Below are 24,613 nucleotides of genomic sequence, written 5' to 3' on the forward strand. Positions count from 1 at the left end.
TAAAAATATATTTAATAAAGACAAAAATTACAGCTAAAAACCGTATAAAATAACTCTGTAAAGGGCTTTACAGAGTTATTTTATACGGTTTTTAGCTGTAATTTTTGTCTTTATTAAATATATTTTTATCTGACCCTTTGGTGCGTATTACACCTGCGATTCCTCTTCTGAGATCTTTTTTGAAAGCTGTGATTCGATGCTATCCAGGTGTAGAGGTATTCAATCTGTTGGATTGATATTTGGGATCTCCTACACCGACGCCCCTGGACCTCCGCCTGTTCGATCTGCCCAGCTGTCTGTGAAGATTCTGTCAGGATCCTTTCATGCACTTTTCCAGTGAAGTTCTGTGAGTACAATCTGTTTGCAGGCGTGCACCGTGTCTTTACATACTACACTATAGTTCTCTCCTTTCAGCAGAGCTTTATTGGAGACACCTTCTAGATCTCTACGTGCACTTACTTATCTGGAATCTTGTGAGTATATCCTATTCACATGGTGCGTTAGGTGTCTGAACTTGCTACACCATAGTGCGTTTTTCTTTATACTACAGGTTTCCATACCAGTGAAGGATTGTGAGGTTGGTTTGTGATCCCATTGGTTGAAGACTTCCAAAAGGGAACTTTTATCCACAAAAAAGATTTCTTTCCTGCAGCGCAATCCTCTCCTACATTTACTCACTCCCCACTTTGTCTACTGACGCCTTAAGCATCCTCAACCAACCCATAACTAAAGAGGAAATTCTGAAAACCATCAAGGCCCCCCAGCTAATAAGGCACTGGGACCAGATGGGTTCCCAGCAGAATACTATAAAACCTTCCACTCCACGCTACTCCCATATATGGAAAAATTATATAATGACTTTATGACATCGGGTAATATACCCCCTGACATGCTCTCAGCCACATTGGTCACCTTGCCCAAACCAGAGAAACCCCTAATTCTCTGGAAAATTTTAGGCCGATCTCTTTGCTTAATGAGGATTGAAATTTTTTTGCCAAATTGATAGCTGCCCGAATCAACGACTTTCTGCCCTCCCTGGTTGCTACTGACCAGGTAGGTTTCGTGCCTGGCAGACAATGCAGGGATGGTACTAGACGTATGATAAACTTACTTCAGATAGCGAATTGGTCCAGGACCCCTACAGTATTTGTCTCCTTAGACGCTGAAAAAGCATTTGATAGGGTACACTGGGGGTCCCTGGACCAAGTGCTTAAAAAATCTGGATTTCAGGGTCACATATTAAAAGATAATCCAAATAGGTACCTTTTTAATACATAACTTTTAATAGTGTACAATTAAATCCCTAAATTTATGTGATAAACACCATTCGCTGCGCCAGTGGTAACCAGGAACTAGGGATAGGGAAGACTAGTACTGGGTCTCTGACAACTAGTCTCTCACTACAATGGATATAGGGTGTCAGTGGCACCATCCACTTCAATTTGCACAGTTGTCCGTGGAAACCTGTTAGGCCCTCCCTGTCCCTGCACAGCAATGGAGACTGCCCAGCTTCGTCACACTGTGGTGGAGAGCCCTGTTACCAGTATGGCACATAATAAAAGCTATATCTGGATTATACTCCTCCCCCTCTGCAAGGGTTTTAGCTTCAGGATTTTTATCCCAAAGGCTTTTCCAATCACCAATGGCACCAGACAAGGGTGACCATTATCGCCCCTTATCTTCACCATGGTCATGGAGCCTTTGGCAGAAATAATTCGTACATGTAGGGACATCTCAGGTATCTAGGTAGGTGAGCATCCTCACATAATCGGGCTCTATGCTGACGATGTTATCTTGACACTATCGGACCCCCTAAGATCATTAGAGGCAGCTTTCAAGATTATAACTCAATATTCCTCACCTTCTTACTACAAGCTTAATGTTAATAAAACCAACTTGCTACCTATTAATGTTCTGGACAAACTGAAAAGCAGCATATGTAGCTGCTTTCAATATAACTGGGCTGAGAAATCATTGGCTTACCTGGGGGGGGGGGGGGGGGGGAACTAACTCATTCTATCTCTAAGTTGGTTACCTCCAATCTTAAAAACCTAAGATCAGAATTACAGAAAGATTATGCCAAGTATTCTAGGGTACAGCTATCCTGGATTGCAAAAATAAACACAGTAAAAATGTTAATCCTGCCAAAAATTCTATATAAATTTCGCTGCATTAAGATACCGAAATTTTTATTTGAGCAACTGCATGTGGATATGTTGCGTTTTATTTGGAATGGTTCCCGGCCTAGAGTTACTAAGAAGGCATTACATCCTCCACTCCATCTGGGAGGCTTGGGAGTTCCAGATTTGTACAATTACTATTTAGCTAATCTACTGGACCAGGCCATGGAGTGGTGGTGTCTGGCTGTACCCCATCAATGGTTGCTCATAGAGGAGCATTTTGTTAAAAGAAAATCTCTGAAAGCGCTGTTAGCAGCGTATGGGTGAAAACCGTACAATCACCCCCTGCGGCTACACACCATGCAGGCCTTTTTTCACTTAGATGAGACTGCACAAGACCAGAGCACACGCATATCTAGATACTGGTACATTCCCTATTACGGTCCTTGAACACCACATGACTACACTTTCTCTTTCCAAATGGTTGGAATGCGGTATTGATACTCTGGGATGCCTTTTTAGTAACTCAGTGCTAGTAGATTTCGAGACGTTACACTCTAAATTTACATTACCTAACTCCCTTTTCTATCAGTACCTGCAGATTCGGCACCTGCTTTCCAAAATTCCACCACAGGCATCGGTGGACAGAGATGACCCATTGTACGGGCTATTCAGAGGTGGTACCACTTGTCGCTCCAGGCTCTCCGTATGGTACTCAGTCCTACTCTCAACTAATAGTGGGGGAAAACAGCCTTTCATGTTAAAATGGGAGGCTGAGTTAGGGAAGGAATTCTCATTGTCCTCATGGGCAGTTGCTTTATACTGGTCTGTGAAGTGTTCTAGATGTATCAATCACACTGAACAGAAAAGGAAAATTCAACTCAGATGGTACTTAACTCCGAACAGTTTATCCCAGGTCATTCCAAATTACTCCCCTCTCTGCTGGAGGGGCTGTGGACACATAGGCACCCCAACCCACACCTGGTGGCAGTGTCCATCGGTCAGCAACTTCTGGACAGATATATCTATTATGTTGGGAGAGGTGACAAGTCTGCAGATAACATCAGAACCGGAACTGGCTATTTTGAGCTTGGGTTTGGAGCCCACATCCTCAATCCTTCAAAAAAGGTAATAGCCCGCCGCTGGAAGGAGGCACAAACTCCTTCAACAAAGGAGGTAGTGCAGTTGGTAAATTTTCATATGCACTGTAAAGTGGTTTTTGCTCACACGATGCAATCCTGGGTGGCTACCCTTAACAGGTGGCTTATGTGGTTATCAAGCACTTACGCCACACCATTACCAATAAGTGTCATCTGAGCACAGAAAACAAAGGCTGAAACACAGGGCAAGTGAAAATGTAGTTGATGACTAAATGGTATTACCTGATTTTATAAATGTATATGCATGACACATGACAAGTTAGATATTAAGGAACACGCCTTTGTTATGTCATTTTTTGTATTATTTGTATTCTACTATGTATACTCACATTGCAGAAAATTTCTCAATAAAAACTTATTGAAACTATGATGCAAAAGTAGTAAAACATAAAAAAACTGTATAAATTTGGTATTGTCGTAATCATATCAACACACAGAATAAAGTTATCATGTTATTTACCCAGCATATTGAACCCATAAAAATAAAAAATAAACTGAATTCCTATAATTTAACCATTATTGCATTTCCCCCCCAAAAAATGAAATAAAAATCAGAGGAACATTTGTACCCTAAAATGGCACTAATGAAAACTACAACTTGTCCCTCTAAAAACATGCCCTAATACAGGTCAGTCAACAAAAGAATAAAAGTGTATGACTCCAACAATACAGAAACACAAAAAGCAAATACATTATTTTCGTAAAAATCTAGTTATTTACCCCACATTGCCTCACAAAATATGGAATAAAAAGTTATCAAATAGCCATAAATACCCCAAAATGGTACAAGTAAAAACTACAGCAGCCCAATTTATGATGCAAAAGTAGTAAAACATAAAAATACTATATACATTTGGTAAAGCTATACTTATGTCAACCCATAGAAAAAAGTTATCATGCCTTTTATACTATCATATCATTAAAATAAACATTGACAGAATATACTGTAAAATGTTTTCCTATAAAATCCTTTCCTTCTGAGCCCTGATGTGTCCCCAAAAAGTATTATATGACCACATATGGGCTATTTCCACGCTCTGGAGAAATTTGTATAACGGTGTGTATGGTGCTTTTCAGTGTGGTGGTGTATGCTCCAAAAGATAGTCTTTTAGGAAGTATTTATGTTTTGGCACTAGTATTTTTGGTATTTGTTATGTCCGCATATCTGAGATGGTGGCTGAAAAACAACCTAAAAAATGCAGACCCCAAAATCCACAAGGTGCATCTTCATTTCTGAGACCGGTTTTGAGCCAATTAGCACTCTAAGGCCACATGTAGGACATTTCTAAAAAAAATAATAATGCATAATTAGGCTAATAAATGTGGAGGTTTATTTCTATTATCACCTACTGTGTTCCAAAAATTTTATAAAAATTGAAAATCTGCAATAAAGATTTTTGCAATAATTCATCTGAAACAGTAAAACAGATAGCACACTTCATAAATGCCTTTTTGAATACTTTGAGTGGTTTTAGAATGGGATGATTTGTGGGGAGGGGGGTTCTAATTTATAGGCCCCTCAAACCCCCTTTAGAACTGAATTAGTCTCTTTAAAAAAAAATTCTTAAATGTGATACATTTTTTTTTTCTTTTAAATGTGATAAATTGGTGCTAAACTATAAGGCCTTTAAGGGCTCCAAAAATAAGTGTTGTGTTTTTGAAAAATGATGCCAACATAAGGTGGACATATGGTAAATATTAATAATTAACTCTGTATTTTGTGAGGTATGAAATTTAGAAAATTGCAATAAAAAATCGAATGGTTTGGATAAATAAAACCATTCCAAAGTTATTTCCACATAAAGTGACACGTCAGATTTGAAAAGTGGGGCCCTGTCTGTAAAGCCAAAACTGTCTCAGTCCTTAAAGGGGTTGTCCAGGATTGGGGACATTGCTAAAAGTGAACACCAAGCACATAAATATTACATACATTCCTGTCCTACCTTTGCCAGACTTTTCTAATGCCCCGTTTTCATGTCATAAATCCTCTGCCAGAAGTGCCGCTTTTCAAAGATTTAGTGACGTACCGGGTCCCTTACTGCAGAGCGAAGCCTCTGCTTCCACTTCGCAGGGAGCCCGGTGACGTCACAGTCAGCCTCAGTGCGCTCAGTGATTATGCAGAGCGCACTGAGGGGCGGAAACTAGGTGGCAACACATGACGCTAAACCCCGCCCCTCTAATCCGATGACGTCACCGGGCAGTGCGCTTTCTTCTCAATGAAGAAGGCAGAGCACCATGCTACTTGGCATAGTAAACGCCTCCTATGTAAAATACAGGCAAATGCTGTAGCAGGCTGGAGAAAGAATGATTCAGGGGGACGGATGCACAGAGGAGGTGACGATGTGCGGCAGGAAGTTAGCGCTAACATAAACATCGATGTCAACAATGAGTGGGGGACTGTGGGAGCCCTGAAGAAGAGGAGAAAATACAAGAAAACATATGTGGGGACCTTGAATCGGCAATTAAGAGTGAGTAAACTTATTTTTTTTTTAAATGTTTTGATCCCGGACAACCCCTTTAAGGGTTAATCACTCATATGGTATCAAATAAGGACTTTCTAGATTTGATAAGTATACTCTTTGCATTTGGTTTAGTGCCACCCATAAGCACTCTGCTGCACTGGGCTACTCTGGTTCCTTTCGCTCTGGTTTTTTATAAGGTAGAATATTTTTACAGGATGGATTGGCTTAGCCCCTTTACTGGCGAAGCGATTTTCCATTTTTGCATTTTCGTTTTTTTCGCTCCCTGCCTTCCCAGAGCCTTAACATTTAAACTTTTCCGTTCACATCGCCGTATGAGGGCTTGTTTTTTGCAGGACAAGTTGTACTTTCTAATGTCACCATTTAATATGGCATACAGTGTAGTGGGAAGCGGGAAAAAAAATCCAAATGGGGTGGAATTTGAAAGAAAAATGCATTTCCTCCACAGTTTTACGGGTTTTGTTTTTACGGCGTTCACTATGCAGTAAAACTGACTTGTGAGTTTCATTCTCATTTTTTTTATAGTTAAGTCTACACAGATGTGTGAGGGCTCATTTTTTGCGGGATGATATGTAGTTTTTGATAATACCTTGGAGTGTGTATGACTTTTTGATCACTTTTTATTTTGTTTTTTTGGGGAGGTATAGTGATGAAAAAGCGGCGAATCGGCCATTTTAATTTTTTTTTCCGTTAATCCATTCACCATGAGGGATTCTTTTTTAAAAATATTTTAATAGTACGGGTCTTTTTGCACACGGCGATGCCCGTGATGTTAATTTTTATTTTTTATTGTTTAAGTATTTTTATTTTGGTGAAAGAGGGGTGATTTACATTTTTATTATTATTATTATTATTATTATTATATATTTTTTTTAAACGTTTAAACTTTTTTTTTTTGTTGTTACTTTTTATTAGGCCCTCAAGTGAACCACAACATGCAAACATCAGATTGCAATTTGTATAGGGTAATGGAATTTTCTCCATCCTATACAGAAATAGATATATTACAGTTCAGTGCTGCCACATGCTGGCCTGAATTATAATATACAAGTAATGAGCCTGGAAGCCTAATCCAGGCTCAGATTCATTACTTTGAATGAACGTCTTCTCCGATCTCTGCTGTAGGGGCATTCCAGCTCATGAAGCGTGCGTTTCCAGGTTCACAGATGCCGTGGTCACATTTAGTAAGTAAAGGTGCTGCTGGGTGTTACCAGTAGCGAGTGTGTCTGACTCTGTCCATTCAGTGCTGCTGGTGTCAGTCTGGTAAGGACACCCACCCATCTGTACCTTTACTGCAAGATGCTGGTAATTCATTTATAACTTCTAGTAGAAATAACAAAGAAATAACACAACATAGTCATAAGAATAGATGTTCCAGAATTGTTATTGCATGGGGAATGCAAGTAGTTACTACAACGGACATGTCAGGAGAGGTGACAGATCCTCTTTAACCCCTTCAGCACCGAGCCACTTTTCACCTTAAATCCCAGGCCGATTTTGGCAAATATGACTTGACTTTATGTGGTAATAACTTTGGAACGCTTTTACTTATCCAAACCATTCTGAGAATTTTTTTCTCGTGACACATTGTACTTCATGACAGTCATAAATTTGAGTCAATATATTTCACCTTTATTTGCAATTTCTCTGCTTTTGAAACAGAAAGTGATACCTCATAAAATATTTATTACTTAACATTCCCCATACTGTGAGTCTACTTTATGTTGGCATCATTTTGTAAATGTCATTTTAGTTTTTTAGGACGTTAGAAGGCTTAGAATTTTAGAAGCATTTTTTCAAATTTTCAACTAAATTTCCCAAAACCATTATTTAAGCACCAATTCAGTTATAAAGTGATTTTGAGGGGCTTATGTAATGGAAACCACCCATAAATGACCCCATTTTAGAAACTACACCCCTCAAATAATTCAAAACTGATGTTACAAACTTTGTTAACCCTTGAGGTGTTCCACAAGAATTAAAAGAATGTGGGGGGGGGGGGGGCGTGGTCTGGCTGCCGAGGCAAGCGGATGCTTGGAGTTTGAGCTCCTGAGACAGCACCCTAAAAAACGAACCTCCTCAGTACCGCTACCGACATGGTTGGAAAGAAAAAAAGAGCCGTTAAACACCCTTGGCTCTCCAAATTCTATTTCTCTAAAGACGCAGGCAGCGACCAAGATGGCGCCGAGGAGACGTCCGCCTCGCTTCCAGAGAGCTCGGACGAACTGCAGCCTTCCCAAGATACAGCGTGTGATATGCAGCGCTTTCTTCCAGCTTCACCTACCTTAATCTCTCGTGGGTTTGATCATAACATTCCCCCAACAGAAGTTTCTGATCCAGGGCTGGGCCCAGAACTCGCCGATCCGTTGGAGACGTCCAGACACATCACTGGCCCAGAAAAAAACGCGGACCCTGCTGGCTCTCCAAACGAACAAACGGCTCGCTTACAATCCCTCCAGCCTGAAGAACATACTCCGGCGTCCTCAAAAAAAGGTAACCAGGGCTGGGAAGGGGAAGATGACAAGGAGGGAGAGGCCGCGTTATTAGCCATACCAGTCTCCAACACCGCCTTGACTGATACCGCCATGCGGGACATGTTGTTGCTCCAGAGGCGCTCCTTACTGCAAGATATGCGACTGGTGGTGACCCCCATACGCGCTGAAATAGCGGACTTGGGAGCGAGAACCGACCACCTGGAGAACAAATTTGGAGACTTCGCATTGTCTCATAACTCATTGATTGATGCGCACACCGACTTAGAAGCAGAGGTGGAAGCCATAAAGATAAAAATGGCCGACCTAGAAGACAGAAGTCGGCGCAATAATATTAAATTGCGTGGGGTCCCTGAATCAATCCCCGCGAAAGAAATTCCAGAATATGTGCAATCTCTTATTAAAGCGACTTTGCCACATTGCCAAGACAAAGATCTGGAGATTGACAGGGCCCATAGAGTCCCTCGTCCGCGACACCTAGATGCTTCTATTCCGAGAGACGTACTCGCCAGAGTTCACTTTTTCAAAGTTAAAGAGCAACTCATGGCTCACGCCAGAAAAAATGGAGGACTCCCTGCTCCTTATCACAAGGTTCTAATATTTGCGGATTTATCCGCCACTACGCTGAGATTACGCAGAGCCTTACTCCCAATCACCTTGACTTTCCAACGGGAGCAGATCCAATACCGCTGGGGATTCCCAGTTCGTCTCCTAGTGCACCACAAAGGGGAGATTCACGTCATCAAATCCCTGGATGAGGGCCACAAAATCCTAAAAAGCTGGAATATCGCACCTTCGCCACCAGAGGGAGCCCGCCCAAAGGCTCCAGGAAGGATCCACAAAGAATGGGAAAAAGTCTGCTAATCTTGGGTTCACTGTGAAGGTTTTTTCTCTCTTCCACATTAAGGTGCTAAAGTCATCCCGTTTTCTGTCCTAGGTTACAGACAGGACTATAGCCCCAATGTCAGAGAGCCCTGAGCTCTTCAAGTTTAATTTTCCTATGTTCTACTTATATTTCTGTTTTTATATGTTATACTCCCATTTGTCCTTTGGGAATATATGTTTGTATGATGCATATATATATTGCCTGTGTCACTTCACGCCGCCTATGTCCGACTGATGCGGGCGTCCTGGCTGGGAGGCGCTCTGCATCTCTTTAACAAATTTTGCTATATAGATCTTGCAATGTTGTTTATTCTACTGTATAATGGTCATTGCCTTAGCTAGCTTAAATGTAAACGGTCTAAATAGTCCAATGCGTAGGGCGCACCTCTGGAGGGAAGCAAAAAACTTGCAATGTGACATCTTAGGGGTTCAGGAGACACATTTACTCCAAAAAGATGCATTTAGATTGAGTCATGCACATTTTCCCCACATATTCCAGTCTCATATCCACTCTAAATCTAGAGGAGTGATGATTGCTATCAAAAATACGGTGGCTTTCTCCCAAGTGGAGGAGCACTTGGATCCTAAGGGGAGGTTTATTGTTTTAATCTGCTTAATCAATCATGCCCTCTTCACTTTGGTATCCTTGTATGCCCCTAACAGAGGCCAACTGGTATTTTTCCGCAAACTAATGAAATTAGTTAAAAAGAAAAAACAGGGACGATTGGTGATTTTCGGAGATTTTAACATGACAACAGACCCAAGTGTAGATACCTCCTCCCCGCAGAATAGAAACACACCATCTTTGGCCTAAGCCTTCTGGAAGGAGAAATTATATGAAATCTGGCGCATCCACCATACATCCGCCAAAGATTATACATTCCACTCTGGGGTCCATAATGTATACTCCCGTATTGATATGTTCATAATAGATAGATCACTGCTTAGTAAAGCAACTGAATCCTCAGTGGAAATGATAAAATGGTCTGACCATGCAGCGGTCACTTTGAAGGTCTCCGAGGACATCAATCTTCCTTGCCAATATTTGTGGAAGAGCAACCCTTTTCTATTATCCAATCCCCAACATGGATCTCGCATTGAATTTGATCTAAAAGACTTCTTCAAAATCAATGCTCAACCTCAAATGGATCCAGTCACCCTATGGAACGCCCATAAGGCTTGTATTAGAGGATCTTTCATTCAACAAGGTGCGATACGTAAAAAACAAATGGAAGCGGCCATCTCGTCCCTGTTATCCAAATTACAACAAATAGAAAATAAAAACAAGACAGACCCCACTCCACAGTTAGCTGAAGAACTCATTCAGGTTAGGCAGGAACTAAGAAACCAAATGCTTGCCTCATACGAAAAAATGTTTCGCAAGACGAAAGCATCTTACTATTCCCAAGGGGATAAGGCAGGTAAATTACTAGCTTCTAGTTTTAAAAAGAGATATACCAAAAGTAGACTCCCCCATATTATTCACCCCCAGACCTTAAACAAAGTATACTCTCCTATAGATATAGCAAATGGTTTCCAGACGTACTATTCCAATCTTTATAATTTGGAGGAATCCACTCCTTCCCCAGAAAATTTGGAAAACTTAACAAATTCATACCTTACCTCCCTGGACTTGCCCAGTATAACAGCCTCCCAACTCCAAGCTCTTAACTCTCCAATATCGTTAGAGGAAGTAGAAGGGGTAATCAATTCCCTGCCACGCGATAAAGCCCCGGGTCCAGATGGCTTTGCCAGCCACTATTACAAGCACTTTAATGTAATCCTAGGCCCATACCTAAGAGACTTCTGTCAATCTGCCCTCACATCTGGTTCTTTTCCCATGGAGAATTTACAAGCGATTATTATTACCCTCCCCAAGCCGGGTAAGACCCCCGATAGGCCTCAAAACTTTAGACCTATCTCTTTACTGAACCAAGTTATAAAAATTTACGCAAAACTGTTGGCTATGCGGTTGGCCAAGATTCTTCCCTCCATCATCCACGAGGATCAAACTGGTTTTGTCCCCTCTAGACAACCCTACTATAATACAAGGAGAATGCTGGGTATATTTCACCACGTAAATGTACACAAAACCCCTATGTTGGCTCTGGCACTGGACGCCGAGAAGGCATTCGACAGGCTCCGATGGTCGTTTGCCTTCTCGGTGCTATCACAGCTGGGTTTTCAGGGCCCGATTGTAAAGGTCATTAGAGCCCTTTATAGCAACCCAACAGCAAGAATTTTTGTGAACGGTGCCCTTTCAGAGGCGTTCAATTTAACAAATGGTACTAGACAGGGATTCCCCCTATCTCCCTTGATCTTCATAATAGCAATGGAACCGCTAGCACAAGCAATTAGGCAAGATCAGCAAATTTCGGGAGTGTTGGTAGGGAATCGTTCCCATGTCATATCCCTCTATGCAGACGATGTTCTCCTCTCTCTAACTAACCCCATGGTATCCCTAGAGGCAGTGATGGTTCAGATTTCTAGATACGGAGATCTTTCATACTATCACCTCAACTCCTCCAAAACTCAAGCCTTGCCAATCAATATGCCGAAATCAATGGTGACAAACCTAAGAACCACTTGGGATTTTGATTGGCAAAAGGAAAGCATTAAATACTTAGGTACTTATATGACCCATTCTACATCACAATTATACACACTTAATTATGATGCTCTCTTAAGCTCCACAGAAAGGGAATTATTAGATTTTAACAAACTTGAAACCTCGTGGATGGGGAGAATTGCGGCTTTCAAAATGTTTACCCTTCCAAAGTTTCTATATACGTATCGCACCATGCCTATACCAATCCCAGAGAAATTTTTCGTACAGGCACAAGCTTTACTCTCAAAATATATCTGGAAAGGGAAACAACCCAGAATTGCCAGGGAGGTTATAAGGAGGAACCGTCGTCAGGGGGGGCCTTGCTTTCCCAGACCTTAAACTGTATTATGTAGCAACTTTGGTGTCAATGCTTAAGGGATGGGCTAAATCTGACACGAAAATACCTTGGGTTCACTTGGAATTAGTACAAGCCGCCCCTTTTTCACTGACAGACTTATTGCATCTGCCATTTTGGAAACTCCCTACTCCCAAACACCTGAGCCCGACTATGTTAGCATCCATAAAGGCTTGGTCCCTGTATCACACTGTAGCTGATGCTGATGACCCTCCTTCCCTTTCCTCCATACCAATATCTATGCTTCAGGCTATGCTTCCACACTCTGATTTGTCTCTCTGGATGTTGGACACAAATCGGAAGGTCGAAAGCTTGTGTGCAGACGGGGTGTTACAACCTTTTCAATCAGTCAGGGATAGTTTGGCTCTCCCGGCGACGGAATTTTATAAATATCTCCAGATTCGCCATTTGTTGCAGAATCTTCAACCGTCAGGTTTAAAAATGGACATGCTAGCAAAGGCCTATATTTCAAGCAATGCCAAAGGGCTAAAAACATTATACAACTCTATTCTTCAACCGACCCAATTTAAACGTTCTCATCCCATGCGTACATGGGAAAAAACCCTAAACATATCCATTACAGATGCCGAATGGCTTGGAGCCCTTAGGGCGATCCACAAATATCTCAAATGCACCTCCCATATCGAATCAGCGTTAAAAACTGTCTTACTTTGGTACTACACACCAGACAGACTAGCAATCATGTACCCAGATGTTTCAAATCTATGCTGGAGGGGCTGTGGTGGTAGGGGGACACTCTTCCACATAATATGGCAATGCCCTATTCTTAGCTCTTATTGGTCTGATTGCACTACCATGTTGAATCGACTGTTTCAGAATGGGATCAGCTGGTCCCCTCAGTTAGTCTTACTTTTTATAGGTATTGATAATGTCCCGATTCAATATAAAACACTGTTTTGTGTAATATGTGTTTTAGCCAAACTAATAATACTGAGACACTGGAAGTCTCCAGATATACCGAAGATGTGTGAATTAATCTCTGCAATAAATACGACATATGCTTATGAAAGAATCATATCTTTGGGAAATGGTAGTTTTACCAAACTACAGTTACATTGGTTGGAATGGATAAAATCCCCATTATGCTCACTACCTTAGGTAACGTGTAATTCATCACACTCCTGTATACGCATTGGATTCAATAGGCTTCAACAGGCCTTTTCTTAGGCTTCCGGGCCTTACCTGACTAGGCGGCGACATCCTTGTTATCCTCTATCATTAAAAACACCATTTCACAGGCTTGTCAATTATATTTGCAAAGCTATTTATGTTGCTTACTTTTTTATATGCATCATTGTTCTGGTATTTTCTTTATTTTCCTTTCTTTCTAAATTGGCGTAATGCGCTGTTGCATCGCGCACTGTAACAATATTCATTGTATCCTAATCGGGAATCCCGATTTGTTTCTGTCATCTATGTCTTAAATAATCTCAATAAAAATTTATTGAAATGAAAAGAATGTGGCGGTAAACTGCTCTATGGGCATGTGGCAATGGTCAGAGGGAAAGGAGCGCCATATGGATTTTGGAGGCAGATTTTTCTAGAATGGTTTTTAGGCGCCATTTTGTATTTGAAGAGACCCTGATGTACCACTACAGTGGAAACCCTAAAAAAGTGACCCCATTTTTGGAAACTACACCCCTTGAAGAATATATTAAGGGGGGTACTGAGAACTTTGAACCCCTAAGCGTTTTACGGAATTTGGAAACACTTGGCTGTGAAAATGAAAAGTATCATTTCTTCCAATAAAATGTTGCTTTAGCCCCAAATTTTTATTTTCACAAGGGGTAACAGGAGAAAATACACCCCATAATTTGTTACCCACTTTCTCCTGAATATGGCAACACCCCATATGTGGTGGTAAATTGCTGTGGGTGCACATGGCACGATTCAGAACGGAAGGAGCGCCTTATGGCTTTTGCAGCACAGATTTTGATAGATTGGTTTACGAGTGCCATAGGTTTTTATTTTTTAAGTGATTGTCTTATTTGGGGGCTCATTTTTTACGGGGTGAGGTGACACTTTCATTGGTACCATTGACTTTTTGATTGGTATTACACTTTTTGTGAGGCAAGGTGAAAAAAATGGCTGTTTTGGCATAGTTTTTTAAATATTTTTTTTACAGCATTCACCTGAGGAAGCATATAATGGGATATTTTTATAGAGCAGGTTGTTGCGGACGCGGCAATACCTAATATGTCTATCATTTTTATTTTTGTTCAGTTTTACACAGTGAAAGCTATTTTTGAACAGAATAAAATCTTGTTTTTGTGTTGCCATTTTCTGAGAGCCATATTTTTTTGGGGGGCAATTGTTTTAGGTATGGTGTCATTTTTTGCGGGATGAGATGACTGTTTGATTGGTACCATTTTGGGCTAAATATGCCTTTTTTATCGCTTGGTATTACAAGGTGAGGCAAGGTGACCAGAAATTGGCATTGTTTTTATTTTTTTATTTTTTACGGTGTTCACCTGACGGTGTGGATCATGTGATATTTTTATAGAGACGGTCGATACGGATGCGGAGATACCTAATATGTCTACTTTTCTCTCTTTACCTTTTTTTTTTTTTAATGTTAAACTTTATTTTGGGAAAAGGACACTTCTTTTTTTTTTTTTTTAACTTGAAACTTTTTTTATTTTATTTAATTTTTTGCCCCAGTTCCTGCGCCCGCCAGATTAACGCTCCGTACCTGTACGGCGCTGGGATTTCAGACCCAGGTCCCAGCGCCATACATGTATCCTACGGGTGGAAGGCTATGGACAACTTCGTGGAAATTTTTCATGCTTGCATTTTTCTAATTTTGGGCTAAAAAAAATTTTTTTTCAATTGGTCTTTATTAAAGTTAAATCTTATGAAATTGCTAAGAATTTGACATAAATGAGTGTTTATGAGGTCAGGACATAAGAAATAAGGTTTCACTTGAGCCGTCAGCTGACTGAACTCAGGAGGGACATGTATTAATTTAATTTTTTTAACTGCTGAAATTTATAATTAATTAATTAAGAACTATTGAAAAAAATAATTTTTAGCTGAAAATGAGTAAAAAATACAATCATAACAAAATTCCCCTGATGGTGTTCATAGCCTTAAATGCCTCCTTACAAAGTGAAAAACTGACAAAGCAATTCTTTTTGTCATGGCAGACTTTTATTTTTTCAGTGCCAGTACAGTCCATGATTGCTTCAAATACACAGCTTGGTACTCTTTGGAGCTTCTTCGTTGGCAGACGTATATAACATTATCATGATATTTTCTCTTTTTGGTAATGATGTGGGGAGGGGAGTTGTTTATCATATAGTTTCTTCCATACTATTTTTGGATTGAGAAATAGTTTTTTTCTTTTTATTTATGGAGCAAATAAAAAATAACAATTTGAAAAATGTTTTCTTAGCTCAAAATAAATACAATGCGATAATGATTTGAAAAAGTATTCAAAGCTCTCTATGGCGTTTAATTTCAAATGATTTTCGTTAGTTTCAAATAAGTTTTTGACATGAAACATGCATCTTGGCCTGTCAGTTAAGTGGAATCTGTCTTCAGTTTTATGCTGAGGATAGCGTAAACTGGTGACAGACATCCTGAGTAAAACACTAAGTCACTTACTTGAATTGACCCGGTCACTTTGGTAACATTAGTACCAACAGTCCACACAATAAACGTGAGCTTAGGAGTCCCAATATTAATGAGCTCCCTGCACTCCACGCCACTGATTGGCATCTTCCTTCCTATACTCAGTATTCAGAGAAAACTGTCAGTTGTACATTGTGGGGGATGGAGAGCTGGGGGCCCTTGAATATGAGGACTCCTGGAGCTGCTCAATACAGATTTTTAGCTGCATCTCTCAAGTAAGTGACCCAGTGTTGGGGCGGACTAGCTATAGACCCTTCAGGGAAATTTTCCGCTTGGCCAATGCCCAGGGGGCCACCTTGAGCCCTCCTCACAGCTGCTGGCTGGGTAGATAATGATTAATTAATACTTGGAGCATCAGGTACCTATGTCCCTGGCCAGAATCCACAGGTGCCCTCCTGAATTCAGCTATATCATCCTCCTCAGGACAGTGATATAGTTGAATACCGCTGAGCAGGCAGCAGTATTTTGTCCTGCATTGTGGTATATGGTTCAGCTGGGGCATGTGGCTACATGTGGCTTGTGTTGGCCCTGCCTTCTGTCCATCTGGATCTGCATTTTATTTTATTATTATTTTATTTATTTATTTATTTATTTTTTTTGGGGAGGGGGGCACTTTTAAGTTTCCACTACTCCCTGCCCAGTGTTAAGCACAGGGTCTGTCACTAGTTTATGCTGCCCTGCGATAGGACGACATAAAACTGGGACAGATTCCATTTAACGTCCTGTATGTTGCATAACTCTAGAAATGGTGTACAATCTCCAAGACCTTTTTAGGATGCAGATAATTTGATAAAGTAATAAAGCAGTGATGATGCCCTTTATGCCAGTCAGTTTATATTTAAAGAGTACCTAGACATGACATTAACTTTTTATATGTCATAGTGGCATATTTGAGGTTTTGATTGGTGGGAATCCGAACGCTGATACCTCCGTCAATCTCTAAAACAAGGAAATAGATGCAGTTATTGAGCACTGTCTCTCCTCGCTGCTGAAGACTGAAGTGAAGAGAGGTTCTATAAACAGTCTATGAGGCTGTCTTCATGTCTGTGTTTGGCAGCGAGGAGAGATAGCGTTCTGTTTAAGCGATCAGTGGGGGTCTCAGCTTTCAGAACCCCAGTGATCATAACCTTTGATATGTCACTATGACGTATCATAAGTTTATGGACAAGGACAGGGATTGTTACAATGGATCTGCAAAAAAAACTGTGGTAACACAGACGTTACACGGATGTCATCCATTTGTTTTGTTTTTTGTGGATCGCAAAATACATATGGTCGTGTGCATGAGCTCTATAACAACTTTATTCTTCAGTTAAACATCAACACATACAATCATTTTATTGGGCAAGTGACAATCGTTTTTTAATATCTTGTATTAATGTAATACTTTAACCGTGTTTAAAGGTCATTAAAGAGGACTTGTCAATTCTAATGAAATGTCTGTTTTAATAAATACTTGTATTTCCAATGAAATCATTTTGGACCATCTTTTGTTAGAACTCTATCTTTTACTACGAATGAGTGTTTTTCAACTTGTCAGGAGGAATCACAGAGGAATGGCAAAATTCAAAGGCTTATTTCATGGTGTATGCAAGCATTTGCTAAAATTGACTTGTCAAGAGAGCTGAAAGGTCCTCTTTAAAGGGGTTGGTCCATCTCGCACTTTGGTGGAATATCGCTTGGATATGCCACCAATGTCCCACCTCTGGGACCCGCACCTGTGTCTAGAACGAGGCACTCAAAGTGAAAGAGGGTGCACTGTGCCCTCCTTTGACTTCTATGGGAGCGCCAACAATGGCCGAGCACCAGCTAAGCTATTTCTGGCCCTCCCATCGAGATGAATGGAGAGGTGGGCGTGCTTGCGTGGTGTGCTCTCCATTCACTTCTATTTGACTTTCCAAAATAACAGGGCACGGTCTTACATCCAGGAGGTGAGAGCCGCACCTATGTGACATTGGTGGCATATCCTAGCGACCAAACCCTTCACGTTACTGTTTCATAAGTAAGCATTCATAGCTTTGTGTGTTTTTACATTTTTAATCTAGGTCAGAAACCAACTGCCATAGTTTCCTCCATCCCTGGCACCACTCGAGATGTGGTTGAGGCAACCCTAAATATCGGAGGATATCCTATTATCCTGAGTGACACTGCAGGCCTGAGGGATTCTGAGGATCCTATAGAGAGGGAAGGTGTAAGACGGGCCAAGGCAAGGTGCTTAGATCATCCAATTTCCTGTTTTCTGTAAAATAACCATCTGTTATTGTCATCTTTCACATTGAAAGAGAAACTCCATCTGTATACCAGTTCATCTCTGTGATCTTCTTGTGCAAAAATAATACATTTTGTAATACATTTGTATCACTGCTTTGCCTGTATTCAGCCTTATGGAGCCCATTGTAATGAATGTGTAAATCTGCTGCTATTTGCCTATGGAGAGCCCCTCATTGCTCCTGTCACGTAAAGGGGTTGTCCGAGAATCAATACTTATCACCTATCTACAGGTTAGGTGATAAGTGTCTGATTGCTGGGGGTCCTACTGCTGGAACCCCCACTTTCACATGTCCCCCATTCGAAAGGAACAGTGTTGGTTCAAGTGAGCCACAGCTCCATTCAGTCTATAGCATTTGTGCTCGACCGCTGCTCCTTTTGATCCCCATTCTCATGATTGGTTGGGGTCTCAGTGATCAGACATCTGATGTTCCATAGAGAATTAAAAAATGATAAGCATTTTTTAAGTGAATAATTTCCGTTCACTTTGGCCCTTTCTACTATTCTGATCCTTCCTGATAGGAGAGGATGCACGTCTCAAAGGCAAACAACGAGATCGAACTGTACTTCACCCTGTGCTTTCTGCCAAAAAGCCATTTACTGAGAAGAAATAGGTTCCTGCAAACTGCCTGGCAGAGACAATGATCCTGCGCTGAGTCACACAGATGCATCCTTTGCGCAGTGTTATTGTATTTCAGACAATTTAATTTTCAGTTACAAGTTGAAGAGATGTTGCTGGCTTGGCATTTATGTCTGAGCAGGGGAAAACTAACTACTTGATAATAGCAGTACATCTTCTTGAGACTACTAATAGCCCTTGTGTGGTTATTTGAGGTTACAAACTGGGTTCCTACGGATTGTGTGAGAACTGCTCTTTTAGAATATCGCTAGTTCCAACAAAAGATGTTGGGAAAAAACACCCTTATCAGGAAACCTTTTTATGATCATAATCAAGAGGAAGTTAAAGGTGTTGTGCAGTGTCAGGATATTGATGAACTATCCTGAGGATAGGTCATCAATGTCAGATTGGCGCGGATCCTACTCCATGCACCCCTGCTGATCAGCAGTTTGAAGAGATAGCAGTGCTCTTTCAAGTGCTACGTTCTCTTTAAAGTTTACCTGCACACCCTATCCCTTATCTCAGTAGTGCAGTGTAAATGCAACTGCTTGTACCATTCATTTGACTTCCGCCAACTCCGCTGATCAGCTGTTAGAAGAAGTAGTGGTGCGTTGTGTCCTCTTAATAGTTTACCTGCACACTGTATCCCTTATCGCAGTAGTGCAGTGTAAATACAACTGCTTATACCATTCACTTGACTCCCGCCACCTCCCTCTACTGATCAGCTGTTTGAAGAGTAGTTGAGTCCTCTTCATAGTTTACCTGCAAGCCATCTCCCTTATCGTGGTAGTGCAGTGTAGTTACAACTGCTTGTCCCATTCTCTTGAAGGGAGACAGTGTGCAGGTAAATTTTGAAGAGGACACAGCCCTCACACCAGCGCTGCAGCTCTTCAACCAGTTGATCGGCAGGGATGCTGGGAGTCCCTGCCTATGTGATATTGATGACCTATCCTGAAGATAGGTCATCCATGTCCTGACACTTTAACCCGTTTAATCTGTATACCCTTCCCTAGGGAGCATTGCCTGTAAGACTGCTCACACTTTGGTCTCCGCAAGGGGAAACAACATCCTCAACCCTGAGCGACAGTGCTGGGCTCTATATAAATAAACACTTAAAGGCTATGTACACCTTTGGGCCAATTTTTTTTTTCATTATTGCATTGTACTGGGGCTTTTAAAAAATATGTAGTCCTTTTTTCTGTACAGAGCTAACATGCTCTAGAAGCACCCTTTGGATTCTCTGTCTTTTCCGTCAGACCAGGAGCTGACAGGCTCCTTATCTATGTTCTCTGACCTCCTAAACACTTAAGCTCAGTTCTTATCCTACTGATAAGAATGTGGCTTAAATAAGTGTTTATGACCTCTCAGTAGTTTATAGATAAGGTTTATTAGATGACTGTCACAATGTGAAAGTACCGGTCACACAGCTAGAAACACAGTTGACCCTTTGTGACCGAACAGCTCAATATTTTTAATAAAAACCAATTGAAAAAATAGTTTTTAGCCCAAAATGAGTAATATGCAATCATAAAAAAATTGCCTCAGAAGGCATTAGCCTTTAAAGACATAGCCTTTAAAGGTAGTCTGTCACCACTGAAGCCCCCAAAGCTACTGTAATGTTTGGATAGGTAAGAAGATGCTAGTTGCAAATCTAAATTTTATCTTTGTACTGGCATTACCCACAGTATTCCAGCAAACAGATCGTGTCCTAAATGCTAATGAGGCAGTAAAAGAGTCCTGCTGTATTATTTCTCTGAGCTTAGGAGTCCTTGATATGCATTAGCATAGAGCTAATGCACCCTTTCTGGTCTAACTATGGGGTTATGTACGTGAGTAGAAAGATATGAATGACATATTCTGAATGTGTCTTCTCAGCTATCTAGTCACTACAGTAGAATGCGGGTTTCTGTGATGACAGATTACTAAGAGGTTCTCCCCATTTTCTAACGTTCTGGCCCAAGCAATCTTTTTCTCCAAACAAGTAACTTTGTTACTAGTAAAGATATTGATATCGACCACATCTATGGCAGGATTTTTATGTTAAGATTTATGTAATGCTTTCTTTTATTTTGCAGGGTGGGGGAAGCAGACATAGTTGTGGCAGTAATAGATGTCAGCAACAGCTTATTGTCTCAGGAAACACTGCTTGCCCTCCTGAAGAACCTCTGCTCCAGCTTGCAAGGAGATGGCCCCAGGAGTGTTATTGTGGCAATGAACAAAGTAGACCTCCTGAGCCAAGAGAGTATTATTACGATAGAGAAGCTATGCCAGGAATGTGAACTACCGCCAGTATGTCTTCTGTCTTGCCACACAGGAGCAGGAATCAGCAACTTCTTAAGAATCCTCAGAGACCACTTGGAAGCAATGTGAGATGCAAATTTGAAAGTTTGTGTTGCATTTTCTTTTACCTGGATGTGTAAATCAGGGCTGGGACAAGGTCCACCACCAACAGAGGCTGAGCTGCCCAAGTGCGCCGCCCCCCCCGCCATTTAGATATGTATGTTTGTTATTAATCATCATCCAGATCCCCCTCCCCTAAACAGTGCCATCCACAGATCCCCCTCCCCTAAACAGTGCCATCCACAGATCCCCCCTCCCCTAAACAGTGCATCCACAGATCCCCCCTCCCCTAAACAGTGCCATCCACAGATCCCCCTCCCCGACGCTCACAGGAGTACATTTATAAACTAATCAGTAACTTTAACTTTAATCATTGCTAATCTCTTAACTTGGATACCTTACTCTGTCTTAGCTCCGGTAACAGCAGTAAGTGCGGGCGGGCGGCGCTCACTCACTGACGTCACGCGCCTGCGCCGCCTAGTGGGAGGAGCAGGCGCGTGACGTCAGTGAGTGAGCGCCGCACTGCCTGCTATTACTGGAGCTAAGACAGAGTAAGGTATCAAAATAATCCAAGTAAAGAGATCAGCAATGAGCAATGATTAAAGTTACTGATTAGTTTATAAATGTACTCCTATGAGCGGCGTGGCCCTGTATATTGTAACCCTCAGGCAAGCGTCCCCGTCACCATGGGAACACCTGGGGGTTAGAATATACCATCGGATCTTCTGACTCAGTGGCCTGCCTGCCGCCCAGAGGCTGGGGAGCTGGCCTGCGCCCTGAGGCCGGAGCCTCCCCATCCTCTGTGTCGGCCCGGCCCGGCCCTGGTGTAAATTCATTCTAGGTTCTAAACCATGCCAGTATCATGAGGAGGCAGATAGCAATGCATGTAGTATGTCATTTTTCAGGATTGCTGAACCACCTAAATTAACTGCTGACACTTTACTTTAGGGACAGCACATGAACAGTGGACCTCCTGTCTTCTCCACCCTGAAAGTTTGATAATACACTTTATAGCAGGAATGTCACTGTATAACGCTGGGCCATACTTACCATACATAATTCTAAAAGAATATTTCCTGATATTTTTCTTTCAGAACAAAGAAAAAATTCCAAATGTATTCATATAGTGCAGTTGTCAGTGTGAGCATGGTGACCATACATACACAAATAAGTAGTGTCATGTAATGCATATAGGAAAAATGGCATTAAAGGAGGTTGTCTCACCTCACACATTGGTGGCATATCGCTAGGATATGCCACCAATGTCAGATAGGTGCAGGTCCCATCTCTGTGACCTGTTCCTATCTCCACAATGGGAAACCTGAAGTAAATACCTGCCCACCCTCAATTCATTTCTCTGGAGTTACGAAATTGGCTGAGCGCTGGCTTGTCTATTTCCAGAAGTCCCATTGAGGTGAATGGCGTGTTGACTGTGTGTGCGTAGTACACTCTCCATTAATTTCTATGGGACTTGCGAAAATAGTCGAGTTCGCTTGCTCGTCTATTTTTGGAACTCCCATGGCAGTGAATGGATGGAGAGCACGGTGCGCTCTCCTTCACTTTCGGGAGCCCTTTCTGGAGAACGCGCAACTGCCCTCATTTCACTTCAGGTGTCCTGTTCTGGAGAGGTGGGACCCACACCTATCTGACATTGCTGGCATATCCTAGCAATATGCAAAACAATGTCTGAGATGATAAACCCCCTTTTAAGCGCTCTCTTATTGCAAAAAGTGTCTTTGTAATTCTATACAGTGCTTCTATTTACCAATCCCCACTCCCATGTCATCTCTTCCAGCCTGGGGCCTGTGTGGCATCCATAGAGAATCACTGATTTCACCTTGAGTGCAGTGCCCCGAACAAGTAGGGTAGGTCAGATATTAGTTTGCAGTTTCCATACTACCATAGGCCGCTTTTACACGGGCGTATTGAAATCCATCAGTATTCTGGTTCTGGATTCTGCATGGATTTCTGATGATGATATTGTCATCAGTATTGCTTCAGGATTTCATCAGGATTTACATGCGTGTTCTCTTCTCCCTGCATTTTTATGCACTGCACAGACTCTAATATGCATATTTGGAAACAAATCTGCACAAAACTCAGACATGCAGCGGTTAACGGTACATAAAATCCAGGCCATATACGGATAGCAAGTATGCTCGTGTGAAAGAGGCCATACACCTAAAGATATGCCAGCCACCTAGCAGTGCCTATAAAATAATCGCACCTCCATGACCCACCACTTTTCTACTGTACCCATTGGAGAAGTCAGCCACTGAAATGTCAGACCAGCACTGGAGAACTGCAGAAGTAAGTTCCTAATGTGAGAATTAGGGATGAGCGAATCGACTTAGGATGAAACATCCAAAGTCGATTCGCATAAAACTTCGTTCTAATACTGTACGGAGTAGTAGCTCCGTACAGTATTAGAATGTATTGGCTCCGATGAGCCAAAGTTGTTGCTTTGCGAAGTCTCGTGAGATTTCGCGCAATATATTAATTTGTACTGTAGTGGTACATTGGAACCAAACCCGAATTCGGGAAATGTTTTTTTACAGTACAAAATAATTGATGAAGTTATTGCGTGAAGTCTCGCGAGACTTCCCATAGCAATAACTTCGGCTCATCGGAGTCAATACATTCTACTATTAGAACGAAGTTTTAATGCGAATCGACTTCGGATGTTTCATCTGAAGTCGATTCGCTTATCCTTTGTGAGAATGAATGTACTGCTGAAACTACCGAGCACTGCGAGAAAGCGGTGCTAGGGGGCATATAACTTCATACAATGTGCCACTCGGCTTCCTAGAGAAATCCAGCATACCAGTGATGGTGCTGATCATAAATGAGGGATGAGGTTTTCTTTTAAGAGGAAATATTCTTTCATTTTGCCTAATACATTTTGTATTTCTTTTCAGTTGTGGCGATCCTCTTCAGGGAGGCCCTACCATTACTCAGACTCGCCACAGGCATCATCTGACAGCATGTCTAGATGCCCTAGGGCGCTACAATGTGCACAGACAGCAAGATTTGGTTCTGTCTGCAGAAGAGCTGCGTATTGCACACAGACAGCTTGGCGCCATCACAGGGAGGGTGAGCGCCGAGGAGATTCTGGATATTATATTTAGTGATTTCTGCATTGGAAAGTGAGTCTCTCTGCCTTATCCTTTATTTATGTTGTGCTGTTTTAGGCACACTGCATCATAACTTCTAAGACATTGAGTATGAATAAAAAAAAAACTGGATGTTTTGTCCTTTCCTTGATTTGTACTGTATTTCTTGTCACATATGCCCTGAATGTGTTCTAAAATGAACAGGACAGTTTTGTAATACTTAAAGGACTATTTCCATCTCTACCATTTATGGCTAAGATAGGACTACCTGCCCATGCGGCCACCAGAGGTAGCGGGGGTTAAGACAACAGCTGAGCTACGTTGTTTCTGTAGTTCCTATTCACTTCTACGAGAGTTACCGAAGCAATGTAGCACAGCTCTCTTGGCTGTTTCATCACCTCTGGCCTCCCCATATTTGGGTGGCTGAAATGTGTATACACCTTTAACAAAAAAGGTATGGTGCCGTAGAAGGAGCCCTACGTTTAATATTCAAGTACCAATTACACTGTAACACTGTGA

General features: G+C 41.5%; 1 protein-coding gene across 1 annotated transcript in view; it reads left to right on the forward strand.

The window, feature by feature from the left end:
• The window catches only part of GTPBP3 (GTP binding protein 3, mitochondrial), a 103,984-nt gene extending 79,760 nt beyond the window's left edge, over positions 1–24,224 (forward strand). Inside the window, exons 8-10 of the mRNA XM_040420363.1 lie at positions 17,800–17,965; positions 20,717–21,007; positions 23,900–24,224. Coding sequence (XP_040276297.1) covers positions 17,800–17,965; positions 20,717–21,007; positions 23,900–24,131 — 689 coding nt within the window. The 3' untranslated portion in view covers positions 24,132–24,224. The remainder of the gene's footprint in view (positions 1–17,799; positions 17,966–20,716; positions 21,008–23,899) is intronic.
• Positions 24,225–24,613: the final 389 nt, after the last annotated feature.

The sequence above is a fragment of the Bufo bufo genome, chromosome 2 (assembly GCF_905171765.1).
Source record: "Bufo bufo chromosome 2, aBufBuf1.1, whole genome shotgun sequence".
Lineage (NCBI taxonomy): Eukaryota > Metazoa > Chordata > Amphibia > Anura > Bufonidae > Bufo > Bufo bufo.